This window comes from Hemibagrus wyckioides, linkage group LG09 (assembly GCF_019097595.1).
Source record: "Hemibagrus wyckioides isolate EC202008001 linkage group LG09, SWU_Hwy_1.0, whole genome shotgun sequence".
NCBI lineage: Eukaryota > Metazoa > Chordata > Actinopteri > Siluriformes > Bagridae > Hemibagrus > Hemibagrus wyckioides.
The window spans coordinates 15356634-15368837 of record NC_080718.1 but is presented as its reverse complement, the minus strand read 5'-3'; the positions used below and the strand labels follow the sequence as shown (position 1 = coordinate 15368837).

Genomic DNA, 12204 nt, shown 5'->3' with positions numbered 1-12204 from the left:
TTTATCTTTGGTCAAATAGCATTGGAGTTCAAGCACCAGGAGTGAGCGTGTATTTATCTGGACAGTAGATTGAGCCAAAGGTCAGATAGATTTTGACTTTACAGCATAAATTGCTTTATCACACCAAGCTGCACATCTGTATTCATACAAGGTTTGCTGGTGTAGTTATCCAATAGCATTACCTGCTTCGTAGAAGGTATATAGGGTAAAATATGAATGTCCTGGACATCATGAACAGGACTTGTACACTTGCGGCAAAAATAAACATGTGATACAAAGATGCATATGACGTAAAATAGAATTTATTAATTTATATTTTTACATACAGTCTGTAGATAAAATTTCCATGCCGTCTTGACCCATAAGCCTTTGTGGCCAGTCATCTACTTGCTGGCGTATGCAATAATCTGCTCCTGTGAACATGAAAGACAATATATGTATATTGTCATACTGCACATGCAATGTACAAAACTAAGAGTTTGTTTCCTGTTGAAGTCGAAGAGAAATAAGAAAAAAAAAACCAAAACAAAACCTTAAGCATCTACTACTATGTGTGAGAGCCTTAAAGACTCCTAGGACAAGCCTTTACTACAAGATATGGTCTTGTTGGTAGATTCTGCTTAGTAAAGGAATCGGGCTGTTTCATATGAGCAGCCTGTAATAAAAGGAGTGTGAAAACACAAGCCAATACCGCTTGTGCACAGGCTTGCAACCCCACCCACACTTTCAGTAACAGTAAATTTGATGCTAAACTTAGCTGTAGTAGTAGCTCCTGACCATGTAAATTACAGACACAGTTCAGTGTATAAAAGCATGTAATCAGAGGACAAGATGGGGGACAGGGTTCGAGAAAGGGAGATTGTAGAGGAAGCAAAAGAGAGAGCAAAACTGAAGTGATATGAAGTACAATGGCAGCGTGATAAGAATTACAGATAGAAGATGTAGACAGAAAAAATTGTTAAGAGGAGAAATGTTACTGTCAAAAGCAAGACTTTTACATTTACAGCATTAAAGCAGAGTGCATTACAGAAGTGGTTTTGAAGTCTTCATCGATGAATACATCGATAGTGGTTCACTAGGTCACAGACTAAGATCATCAGTCTAAAAACTCTGTTGGGAAGAAAAAAGCTTTTTAAGACAGTTTTCAAGTGCTAGTTTAAGTACTTTAGGAAGAGGCAGGTCGTTATGTGTCAGTAAAGGTGGTAACAAGCACCACCTTCTATAAAATAATGCGCCAGAGAGGAACACACACACAGCTGTGCCCTGGGTTCTTACTTTGAGAGGTGGCAGTGCGTTAGTGGCCTGGAGACCAAAGGTTCTCAACAGCACCAGTGGGGCAGCGTTAGTGGAGTAAAGTCTCTTCATGAGGTCAATTGCTGCCATCATGGGTAGGTTATGACGCTGGCGCTCAGTTTCATACTCCAGCAAGTGCTGCATATCACCTGGAGGCCAAAACACAAAATACTTTTAACTTTTTTTTTTTTTATGTACCCAGTATGTGTTACTAATATAGTATAACTAATAGAAAATAATATTGCTGTGCCTTCTTTTCAATCTGCACTGTTACCGAAAGCATTTTAGTACGCTAAGAAACTCTGCTTCTTTAAAGGCATTGAACGACAAAGAAAAGCACAGATATCAATGCAAAACGACGTTATTTATGGCTCTTTTTTTAATGATTTCCATGTCAGTTCTTGGCAGCAATGGGAAATAAAAACATAAAATTAGCTGGTTTGATATATAATAAAACTCAGAAGAGTTTTTCCTTCTTTCAGAAATGGAAAAGAGCTTAAGAAACCATGCATTGAGGAATATGTCTACAGACATGCTGAAGTCTGAGGTCTAAGATATGAAGTTTAATATCAAGCCTATTCAGTAAGATAGGGGGAGAATTTCCGACCACAAACCATCAAATGTCTTCAGACTTTCCAACAAAATGAAATGGTTTATTTCAATGGTTATTCCTTATGCAATGTGTATGTGAGATGTGGAATAGCATCCTTGTATTTTGCCTCATCCTCTGTCAGTCCGCAAGCACATTTCTAGCTTGTGACATGGTACTATTTGCTTATTAAATAAAAACACCGTATATTTGAACCTATGAATATGTGGCATATAAAAAATGAAGGTGCACAAACTGACATCTATTCCAGCTAGTTGTTTTGGAACACTTACCAAGGTCTTTGCCATTAAATGCTGCTTGGCTTAGCACCTGTGTCAAACAGACCACATCCCCGAATCCTAGATTGGCACCTTGGCCTGCCAGAGGGTGTACTCTGTGTGCTGCATCTCTGAAGGATGAGAAATAAACAAACCATTGTGTAAATCACAGACTCAATAGCTGGAACCTACTAACATCTAAATCGAACAGAACAAACACATAAATCACAAATTCTTTTTGACAAGGACGTATCTCTAAATGGCTACAATGGTTAAAAACAACTTTGCACACAGGCGACTTTCAGCAAAATGAATGAGATGAATCCATGTGGTTTGCGAAAACAAAAAAAACAAAACAAAAAAGCCAACAACCACTAACAAGTTTTCACTAAGGGCTCAGATGCACATACCCAATTAGGGCGACTCTGTGGCGGATGTATTCGGAGGCATGGCCCATTCCTAGAGGGAACATGACCCGACTCTTAGGTCCAATGGCCGCCACGCTGGGTGGAAGCTGGCGGGTAGAGGCGCCATTGGGCATGACGATGGACAGGGCATGGCGGAACAAAGAGCCGGCTGCCTCCACCAGGTCAGACTGGTTCTCGTTACTCCACTGTAGTGTATAGAATGAGACAGGTTTAAACACAATAAAGGTGTAACAAAAATACATTTTGTGATACACAGCTGTCTAGAAAAACAATACTTATTGAACATTTTTACACATTTCCCAAACAAAAAACAAACAAACATTGCTCAGAATTGCACTGCAAAGCTGAATACTGAGTAAAAGGAGTTGTTTCTTTATACTCATAAAGAGGTTATAAAGAGCGAGAGCTTAACAGAATGTGTTTGTTTACTCCTAAACCATCATCTCTTTACCCTCTTAAACCCTACAATTAAAATGTAAATAGGACTTTTATTAATGTTTATTGTTTCACATCTATCTTTTGCACCGGAACTCAGTCTTTCTTGTGAGCAGTTGGACAACGTAATTAAAGGATGTCTCTGAGCAGACCACAAATTTTTGTACATTTGGTCTGAAGAAACACAATAATGAACAACACTGGCAAGCTCCAGGTTTAATTAGCAAACCAGTCGTAATGGCAGGCATGACTCAAGTTCATGGGCCTGTGACCAGCACGCTCAGCAAAAATAGCCAGCATGGGAACAGGGATGCGTTTCTGAACTTGAAATATGAGGTGTGTATATGCCTGAGGGCCAGGTTGAAGATGTTAAGCTTCGAGGAACAGCCAAGCCATGACTATTCTAACATTTTCTTTAAAGGGACAGTCCAAACCAGAGAAACATAAAATGCGGTCAAAACTGAAAAACAAACTTATAGGCAAGAAAACAATACAACTGTACAACTCTGTCTGATATGATACGTGAGAAATAATCGCAGCAAAGGATCCACAGTATTCTTAAATGAGCTTGGGGAGGAGTGTGGACTCACAAATGAATTGTTAATGGCATCCACAAAACTCTCTTCATCCATCTGAAGGAGCTCCTCTGCATGGTGATGACTGGTGGACCAAACCAGAGAGCTCTGGGTGTCGGACAACTACACACACACACACACACACACAAAATAAAATGAATGGAATCCATTAATGAATATTGATGATGATTTTCTATCCAGCAGCTGTAATGCAGCTAGAACTGTAATCCAGCTCCAACTGCCTGACCTCAAATATCAATCCACCTCGTTCCACTGTCAGTAGCAGCTTACCGGCAACATTGCAATTGGCCCGGTTGGGAGGAACCTCTGCCATGCCACATTGTTTTCAGTAGGCTGTGCATACGAGAAAACACAAGATGACAGAGTCAACTTGGGCAAACTGAAATACTTTTAAACAAACCAAAGCACACTGATTACAAACGAAAAACCACACGCACACAATAGAGTTTACATTCTCGCTTTCCACATACCTCAGATAAATGTAAAACGGCCACTACGGCAGACTGGTCGTAATTCCACTTGACGGTGGGAATCCCTGCCTTTCTCCGTACCATGGAGTTAGGTCCATCTGCCCCAATCTGTCAGAGCGAGCAGCAAAGTAAATTATCTTCACAATACCTCTCTCCAAAATCTAACACTGAGCAGATCACATGTTCAGGGCAATCTTCTCACCAGCAGCTTGGTCTGCAAGGTGCGTCCGTTGGCTAACGTCACCTGGACCCAAGGGATGGAGTCTGCCACCTGGAAAGGTCTGGGCCAAGTGTACTTCACCACCTTTGTTCTGTATTGCACTTCCACTTGATCTAGGCAAGGAAATTTTAGATTCGACTGAGTCAAGCATTTCACTGAGCATGTATCACAAATAATGATTGACTTGTAAAAACTACTGTATATTCTGTCTAAAAAGAGAGAACATAACACGTTACCAAAAAAATATAATTATGCATTGTGCAAAATACAAGACGCGAAGCCGAAAATCACCCACGCACATCAAACCCTTCTCTTCTCAAGTAGCAGAAAATACGAAAGCAAAGAGTTTGCATTTGGAGACTATCCTGTCTGCTAAACTGGACACTGGTGACGATTATTGGATGCTTATACTGATTACAGAGAAGTCATCCAAAGCCAGTGGTGGCCAAGAGGTAGGTTAAAGCTAGAAAAAGTAGTTTTGAACACAGAAAGGTCCACATGCACATGAACGGACACGTGTTGCCACATCTACTGAGTGCAAAATATATATATTTTTAAAAGGCATGACAAAGCAGGGTGAAAATTTCATTCGCAGAGGCTGCGAGCGGCTTGGCTAATTGCTGCAACTAAATACCGTCAGTACCCGGCTTGTGAGATGCTCCAGTGTGAAATGTGGTTTTCAAATGGGTCAGTAGACTACTGCACGTGTCTAAATGTCTCGTGGAAACTGTATTTCTCACGGAAACTGTAACTCTAATCATGTGCTACATGATTGAAATAGCAGAGAAAACATGAGCCCATCAAAGAGCCTAGGTCCTTAAAAAAAGTCCAAATGGGAAAAAGTACAAATAAACAAAAGCACCGGCAGGAAGGAACAGTTTGTGGCGACACCATGTGCCAGGGCAGCCATAGAACCAACTGGGTGCACTCCAGGCTCTGGTTCACAGGCCCTGTTAAGTACCACGGGAAGCTCTAGAGAGCAGAAGAAAAACAGTTTTCCACTGACTGCATGCTGGTGCTTGCTGTTTATTACTGAAGGCTACAGAGCAGCAGCAGCCACAAATCGAAAACCAAGTTGTAGAAAAATAATATTACATCGGTCATCAATTTTAACCTGAAGCGTTGATTTATGTGCCTAATCAAATCCATGGCTAGTCCAGCTACATTACATTTGCTCATCTGGCTGGACAATTTTAGCCAAACCATTTTTTTTTTTTTAACTGAAACAGGTTACAACACAGCAGTCGATTTTTGCTGAAGGACCCGATGGTGGCAGGAACTTCCAACCTTCTGCTCAGTAGCTTGAAGCAAATAACCGCTGAGCACACACATCCCCAGATTCCTGAACATAAACATAACAGCAATGAATTAAACATTTTCAAAAAGGGTTACCAGAGAGTGTCTGTAGCTGTTTGGTAAGAGCAGCCACGATCACGTCGTTCTCTACAATGTATGCCATCTCGCCCTGCAGATTCTCCTTATCGAACGTGATCAGGGCGTCAGAGCAAGCATCCCAAACCTAAAGCAAAAAGCCAAAATAGCTGTTAGAAAAAAATGTCACTCGGGGCTATTTATGGAATTCCAGAGCACTGAACTTAAACACATCAAAGCTGTTGAACTACAGCCTAAAATCTGGCCAAAAACACCAAGCAAGCGGGAATGCGAGTTGGGCAAAATCCGTCAACACCCCCTGAGGTACATGGTTAAACTGGGAAGCACTCAGAGGAAAAGACATAATTCTGTTTATGTGGGTTTACACCTGTATTTATAGTTGAACAAATATTAAATAATAAATATGTAAACATCGCTCTCAAGCTGATTTTTCTGTTTGCTGCACTTTTTAAAAATGGGTTTGATTTTTAGGCTGTATAATATTATTTTTGCTTTTACACACAAACATGATTTAGGTGTTGAAACAGTTGCTCTTTTAAGACCTCAACCGACTTGTTACTAAGGTGACGGGGAACAGAATGCAAGGGATTTTATCTTTTTAGTCATAAAGCACTTGGGATATGCCCATGCTAAAACCACTAACAGTGTTGGGGTTGCACTTTTTCAAACACGGTTGGGTGGACGATTTAAAACGTGACCAAACCCAGAATTACAAGGATTTTACACATCGGAAAAACACTGCTGTTGATAACTCTCCTGCTGCTGTGTGTTGCTATGTACTTTTAGACACTGCCATCATTCACAACGAGCATTTTCACACAGCTAAATTTGCTCCAGAGATACTACAAAAGGTACAAGCCACTTTGGCTATCTGATAACTCTGTAAGGAACCTCCAAACCTTTAAAATACACGTTCTGGTAGCTGGCATTTCCCAAACCCATTTTGGTCTTTTTTCCTCTAACCACTTGGTCTTAATTGGAGGGTAAAAGGGAACCTTGTTAGGTTGACCTCAGTCCACTGCAATTCTTTCTCTTGTTTGAACATAAACACATATACAAGACAAAAAAGAGAGAGGTTGTGGGGTGCAGAAAAGGTACAGCGAGTGAGGGCTACCATATCGTGGCCTCTTATGACATCCTTTCACTTGCCCAGAAACCACAGGATTTCGTTTCGCCTGGAGGAAGGCCACATCTTACGAGGTGGACCCACATTTCTAGAGGACTGTAGAGACCAAGGGTGCTTTGCTGTTGACCTCTGGGCTCTCCGCAGATTTTTTTTTCCCCCCTTCGTGCCCTGGTTTTCCCAATGAAGTCCCCTAATTAGTAGACAGGGAACTAGCCACTAGTTTAATCTGCCATAATTGATAGTGACAGCGCATTATATGGGGTAAAAGGCCTACTACGTTAAGGCAATACAAATGTTATGTACTAATCATAATTGCATTATTGAATACCTTTTTGACTTATTGCCCACACAGAACAACTTCTTGTGCCAGAATTTCATGTGACAAGAATAAATGTGAAATAATTAGGTTTATTTTAGCTTCTCTTATTATTTTAATTACATCTCTTAAAAATGGTATGGTGTGCTCTTTCAATTATAATTCATTGTTATAAGTACAGCAAGAGCATATTTATGTTTGGTCACATAATGCTGGCTCACGACTTTGTTAAGTGGCGCTTTTCAAAGTCAAAGTTGGAACAAAGAGGGGGGGGGGGGAACCTCCACCCCAAATAAGAAAAGCTTCTCACCACTGTGTGGACCGCATACAGAACCAAGCATGCTTCATCAATAATTCCAATTGTCTTAACATTTTCACACACTCTCATTTTGTTTACTGCAATTCAGTCAGTTTGTATACAAACCTGCATTTTCTGATAGGGTTTGCATCTCAGATTGACTATATGATCCCATGCTCCAAGACCTGTTATATAAAAAGACATAAGCTGAGTCACTGCGTGAGTAAGAATTCACGTGGATTAGTAAAACATCCAGGCTTTGCCAAATGCTGACTCGATCACACCTACACATGTGGCTTAATCTGTTAAATGACTTTTCCATGCACTGTAGTTAAGCCACAGCTTTAAAATGAGATGACAGAATACGAGTCGGGGCAAGCCAGAGGGATTAAACACAATGAGCCTGTTGTTTTTTAGGTCAGAATGTAAAGAAGAAAAGCACTGCATGACACCATGACTAATTATTGAGTGTCATTATGAGTTTCAGCAAATTTAATCTGTATTTATTTGCAGTTCTTAAATCAGTAATGCTTTCACGTGCAATTTTAAAGCCTTGTAATACGCGACATTCCTGGTTTTAAAATTCCTCTCAGTTAAAACAGAAAAACAATATTGTCCACATATACCGAACATTTGCTCTACTGCCCCAAACAAGCCAATTTAAATATGGGAATGGAACAAAATGAATAGGAGCGATGGACATGCGGCCAAATTTCCCAAAGAGCTGTGTGCAAGTCTCCTTTATCCTTTGGCCTACTTCCTGTTGAATCTTCTATCCACAAGCATTGCTGCAAATAGGCTTAATGACAGCGTCCTCTCTATGAGCTTTGCTATGATTGGAGCAGATGTGCTTTCTTCCTGCTATGAGCCCTTTCACTGTATAATGCCCCTCAATTAACCAGAGCGCTGCCTCTAAACGAACCCTTACATGGCTCATCATGCGCTAAGTAAGACTCATGGCCATGCTGCAGGATGACTTAATTTAGGGGTTGCTGCTGTTTTGGAAAAAAAAAATATATATAGAGAGATATAAATGTCACGATATGTAAAGAAACTATACATGGCTATAATTAGTTTTCCTGAGGTTTGCTAACAAGCTGAAAGCAAAACAATGCATCAACAAAACAGCTGGGCCACATTCTGAAACATCGACGGAAAAACTGAGTTCATTCTCTGTTTACCGAAAAAAATAAAAAAATTAACAAGGATTACATCATTTCAGACCTGAAACACATTGGAAGAGTTGTCTAAAGTTGCACTTTCTATCATTATACGGCAAATTTGCTCTGGATGTTTTGTTTAAAATGATTTAAAATGCTTTGTTTTATATTGTGTATAACTTTGAGGCCATGATGCACAGTTACAAAGCAGGGTGAAACAGTTCTATACCTTACGTGATAAACTGCATCCTACCAACCCATGGGAGAGAAATATTCAATTATTTTAACCAAATGATATTTAAGTACTCCGTGGAAATATGAACTTTTGTACTGAATGATATGGCGCTATTCATCTCTAGGTACTAGAAAATATGAAAGACAGTCTTGGTTACTGTACATTTGAGCTATTTTAACATAAGGATGTTTAGTAGTGTTACAGTAATGTTTTTCGTAAACTGGATCTGTTGTTTGGTTGATGGCCTTGCTGTTGGCATTGATTTGTGGCAATGATAGTGTCTTACAGCAGTGCTATTCTAAGGGAAAGGTGTCTGGATCCTTTAGGCCATATAGTATACATTAAACATTAAGATCATCAAACATTAAGCAATTTAAAGTGAAACTCTGTGTACCGTGGTACGAGTGTCCCAAGACTCTGTAACAGATTTGTTTTGCGGTTCAATCTGTTGTCTCCGTCTCTCTCTGTCACACACACTCAGTGAGATTTATTTACTGAAATCTGATCCACACACTACATACTGAGAGATCCAGTGCACTGCCAGGAACAGAACAAGCCGTACGTGTAAAAACACACACCACAACATTATGTCTGTGATATAGCGAGCTAGCCATCATCCTGGACTGAATCTAGTTTGCTGGAGATTGGAAAAAGATGAGCAGGTGACCTTTTCCCAATTTTCAGCTGGGCAATTTCTGTGAATCTCTGCTAAATGGGATCCTGGCTAGCTCGCTATATCACAGACAATGTTGTGGTGTGTGTTTTTACATGTACGGCTTGTTCTGTTCCTGGCAGTGCACTGGATCTCTCAGGTTCCTGTTCTTGGCTAACAAGAGTGGACCCTGATGTGGTTTTCTGCTGTTGTAGGCAATCAGTCTCCAGGTATGGTATGTTATGCATGCTGAGATGCTTTTCTGCTCAGCACAGGTGTAAAGAATAATTATTTTAGTTCTCATAGCCTGCATGTCAACTCAAACCAGTCTGGCCTTTGTTCTCTCTCAAGCTTTTCTGCCTGTAGAACTGCTGCTCACTGGATGCTTTTTTTGTTTTTTTTTACCATTCTGTGTGTGTGAGTGAAAAATCCCAGTAGATCAGCAGCTTATGAAATCCTCAGGCCAACCTGTTAAAAGTCAGTGAGATGATATTTGGATGTGATGTGCATTAACTGAAGCACAGATAATTGTATTAATGTGCAGGTGTACATGTGTTCCTATTAAAGTGGATGGTGACTGAATGTAATGAGAGATTTAGAGAAAATTTAGAGAAAAACTCTGAGTCAAACTGGTTTGAATAAGATATCTGATAAATATTCTCCAAAATCCAGCCTGAACAGAGGACAGGTGTAAAAGTGTTGATGTGTAATATACCACTGAGCAGTGTTGCTGAGCCCGGGCTGATAGAGCTGACCCGTGTGCTGTAAACCTCTGGCACCTTGTCCATCTCTTTCTTGGGGCCAGCTTCCAGTAACAGAATTTTTCTTCCATGCAAATTTGGTTCAGAGGCTGAAGAAACATAAAACACAGAGGTCAAACTCTGAAGCAGAACAATCCAGCTGTGCCACATTCTAGAAAAACTAAGTTCATTTTCTGTTTACAAACATCGAAACATCAAAAGTGCTTTTCATCACTGAATGGAAAAATCTGTGATCTGGATGTTTACGATCTTCTTCCTCTGGCTTTTCCCTTCAGGGGTCGCCACAGCAAATCATCTCTCTCTACCTATCCCTATCTTCAACATCCTCAACACTTGCACCCACTAGCTTCATATCCTCATTTATTACATCCATATACCTCCTCTTTGCCCTTCCTCTTTTGCCTCCTGCCTGGCAGCTCCATGTCCAACATTCTCCTACTAATATACTCACTCTCCCTCCTCTGAACATGTCCAAAACAATCTGGCCTCCCTAACTTTGTCCCCCAAACGTCTAACATGAGCTGTCCCTCTGATGTACTCGTTTAGGAACAGCTCATGTTAGACGTGTCCAACCTTGTCACTCCCAAAGAAAACCTCAACATCTTCAGCTCTGACTCCTGTCTCTTTCTCAGTGACACTGCCTCTAAACCATACAGCATGGCCGGTCTCACCACTGTCATACACTTTCCCCTTGATTCTCGCTGATACTTTTCTCCTGACACCTTTCTCCAAGTGGATGTTTACGATAAAATTATTTTAAATGTTTAAGCAGTTATTTGATCTTATACCATACACTTACAAATAAATAAGCAACAACAAAACATTTCGGCTTAGGAAGTGGATCGCTATTTTTGACACTTTCTATTTCCAAGTGTTTTCAGAGACCTTTTATTTCCCCTCAAGGATGCAAACTTAAATGATGCGAGTCCCTGATGCATCGGTTAAAAACCATCTATAGCCCTGTATCACTGCTGGCTCCTTTGACCACTTGTAAGCCTCTTCTAAGTTATTTAAAAGACATGAATGTGGTCACTCGAGTATTTTTGGATATATATAAAAAAAAATCAGCACTTTTTTGATTTGTAACGCTCTTCACATTGCAGTATTTTGATGGGAGCTGGAAGAAGGTGGCTTCTGGTGAAACAATTTATTCAGAAGGGTGACTTTTTTTTGCAAGAGAGCGCTGGGCTTTGCATCAGATGTGTATGCTGATTGCCCCTTGGCCACGTTTGCACCCCAGGACCCCAGTGTGTGTGTGTTTCACTGCAACCGCAATTGCAGCTTTAAAAAGTGAGGGCACTCATTCACTGCCTAAACTAAAAACTTCCATCCAGCTAAATGAGCACTTCCTGGTGAGTAAGGCTGGGGTCAGAGGAAAGTGAAGGAGGGGAATTAACGTTATGACTAGGCTTTTGGGCCACACTGTAGTTAAGCCAATCACACAGAGAGAAGGAGCGTAAATGGGCTGTTTTGAGGAAACTCACCTAGCGAGCATGCCATAGCCGTCCCCACCATTCCTCCACCCGATATGACGATGTCGTACACGTCTTCTCCCTCCTCTCCATGCTCACAGGACGAGTGCGCAGAGCTGAACGCCCTCAGTCTCCTCACACTCCAACACTGGCGTCCTGCTCCAGCTGCAGCCTGCTTCACTTTCGCCAAAGCAAACATTCCGAGGCGTTAAGCAGGCGTGTTAAACCACACAGCCTGGTCGGGCTAAAACGCAGTTCTATATAAAATACAAAACCCTTATTTTTCAATCTGCCCTGTTATTGACAATAACGCAATAACTTTTCTCTCATGGAGCCATGTTGATATCACCGCCCACGAAACAGTCAAGCACTTCCTGTTTTACGAGCCAATCATTTTAAGTTCCAATGAATATTTAAAAAAAATAATTTCGCCGGACACATTTATTTTATGAATGGCTATTATAGGAACAATCGCTACAGTAG

General features: G+C 40.7%; 1 protein-coding gene across 2 annotated transcripts; it reads right to left on the bottom strand.

The window, feature by feature from the left end:
- Positions 1-286: 286 nt before the first annotated feature.
- coq6 (coenzyme Q6 monooxygenase) lies at positions 287-12098 on the bottom strand. 2 transcript variants are annotated; one of them, XM_058399598.1, is made up of 12 exons: positions 11734-12098; positions 10204-10338; positions 7568-7626; positions 5702-5828; positions 4292-4422; positions 4090-4197; positions 3890-3952; positions 3614-3721; positions 2571-2773; positions 2176-2291; positions 1276-1442; positions 287-413 (listed from the first exon to the last, which is right to left on the bottom strand). In XM_058399598.1, the coding sequence occupies exons 1-12, from the start codon at positions 11918-11920 to the stop codon at positions 384-386; spliced, it is 1434 nt and encodes a 477-aa protein (XP_058255581.1). In that variant the 5' UTR covers positions 11921-12098; the 3' UTR covers positions 287-383. The 2 variants fall into 2 exon arrangements, with proteins under 2 accessions (XP_058255581.1, XP_058255582.1); XM_058399599.1 differs by lacking the exon at positions 7568-7626 and having other exon boundaries at positions 11734-11874.
- Between the last annotated feature and the right edge of the window lie 106 nt (positions 12099-12204).

Excerpts from the sequence above, each read along its gene's own strand:
- coq6 (XM_058399598.1), bottom strand. The coding sequence starts at position 11,920 with ATGTTTGCTTTGGCGAAAGTGAAGCAGGCTGCAGCTGGAGCAGGACGC. Across the intron at positions 5,829-7,567 it reads AACCCTATCAGAAAATGCAG|GTTTGGGATGCTTGCTCTGA; the intron begins GTTTGTATACAA and ends TTTTTGCTTTAG. Across the intron at positions 4,198-4,291 it reads CCTTGCAGACCAAGCTGCTG|ATTGGGGCAGATGGACCTAA; the intron begins GTGAGAAGATTG and ends TCGCTCTGACAG.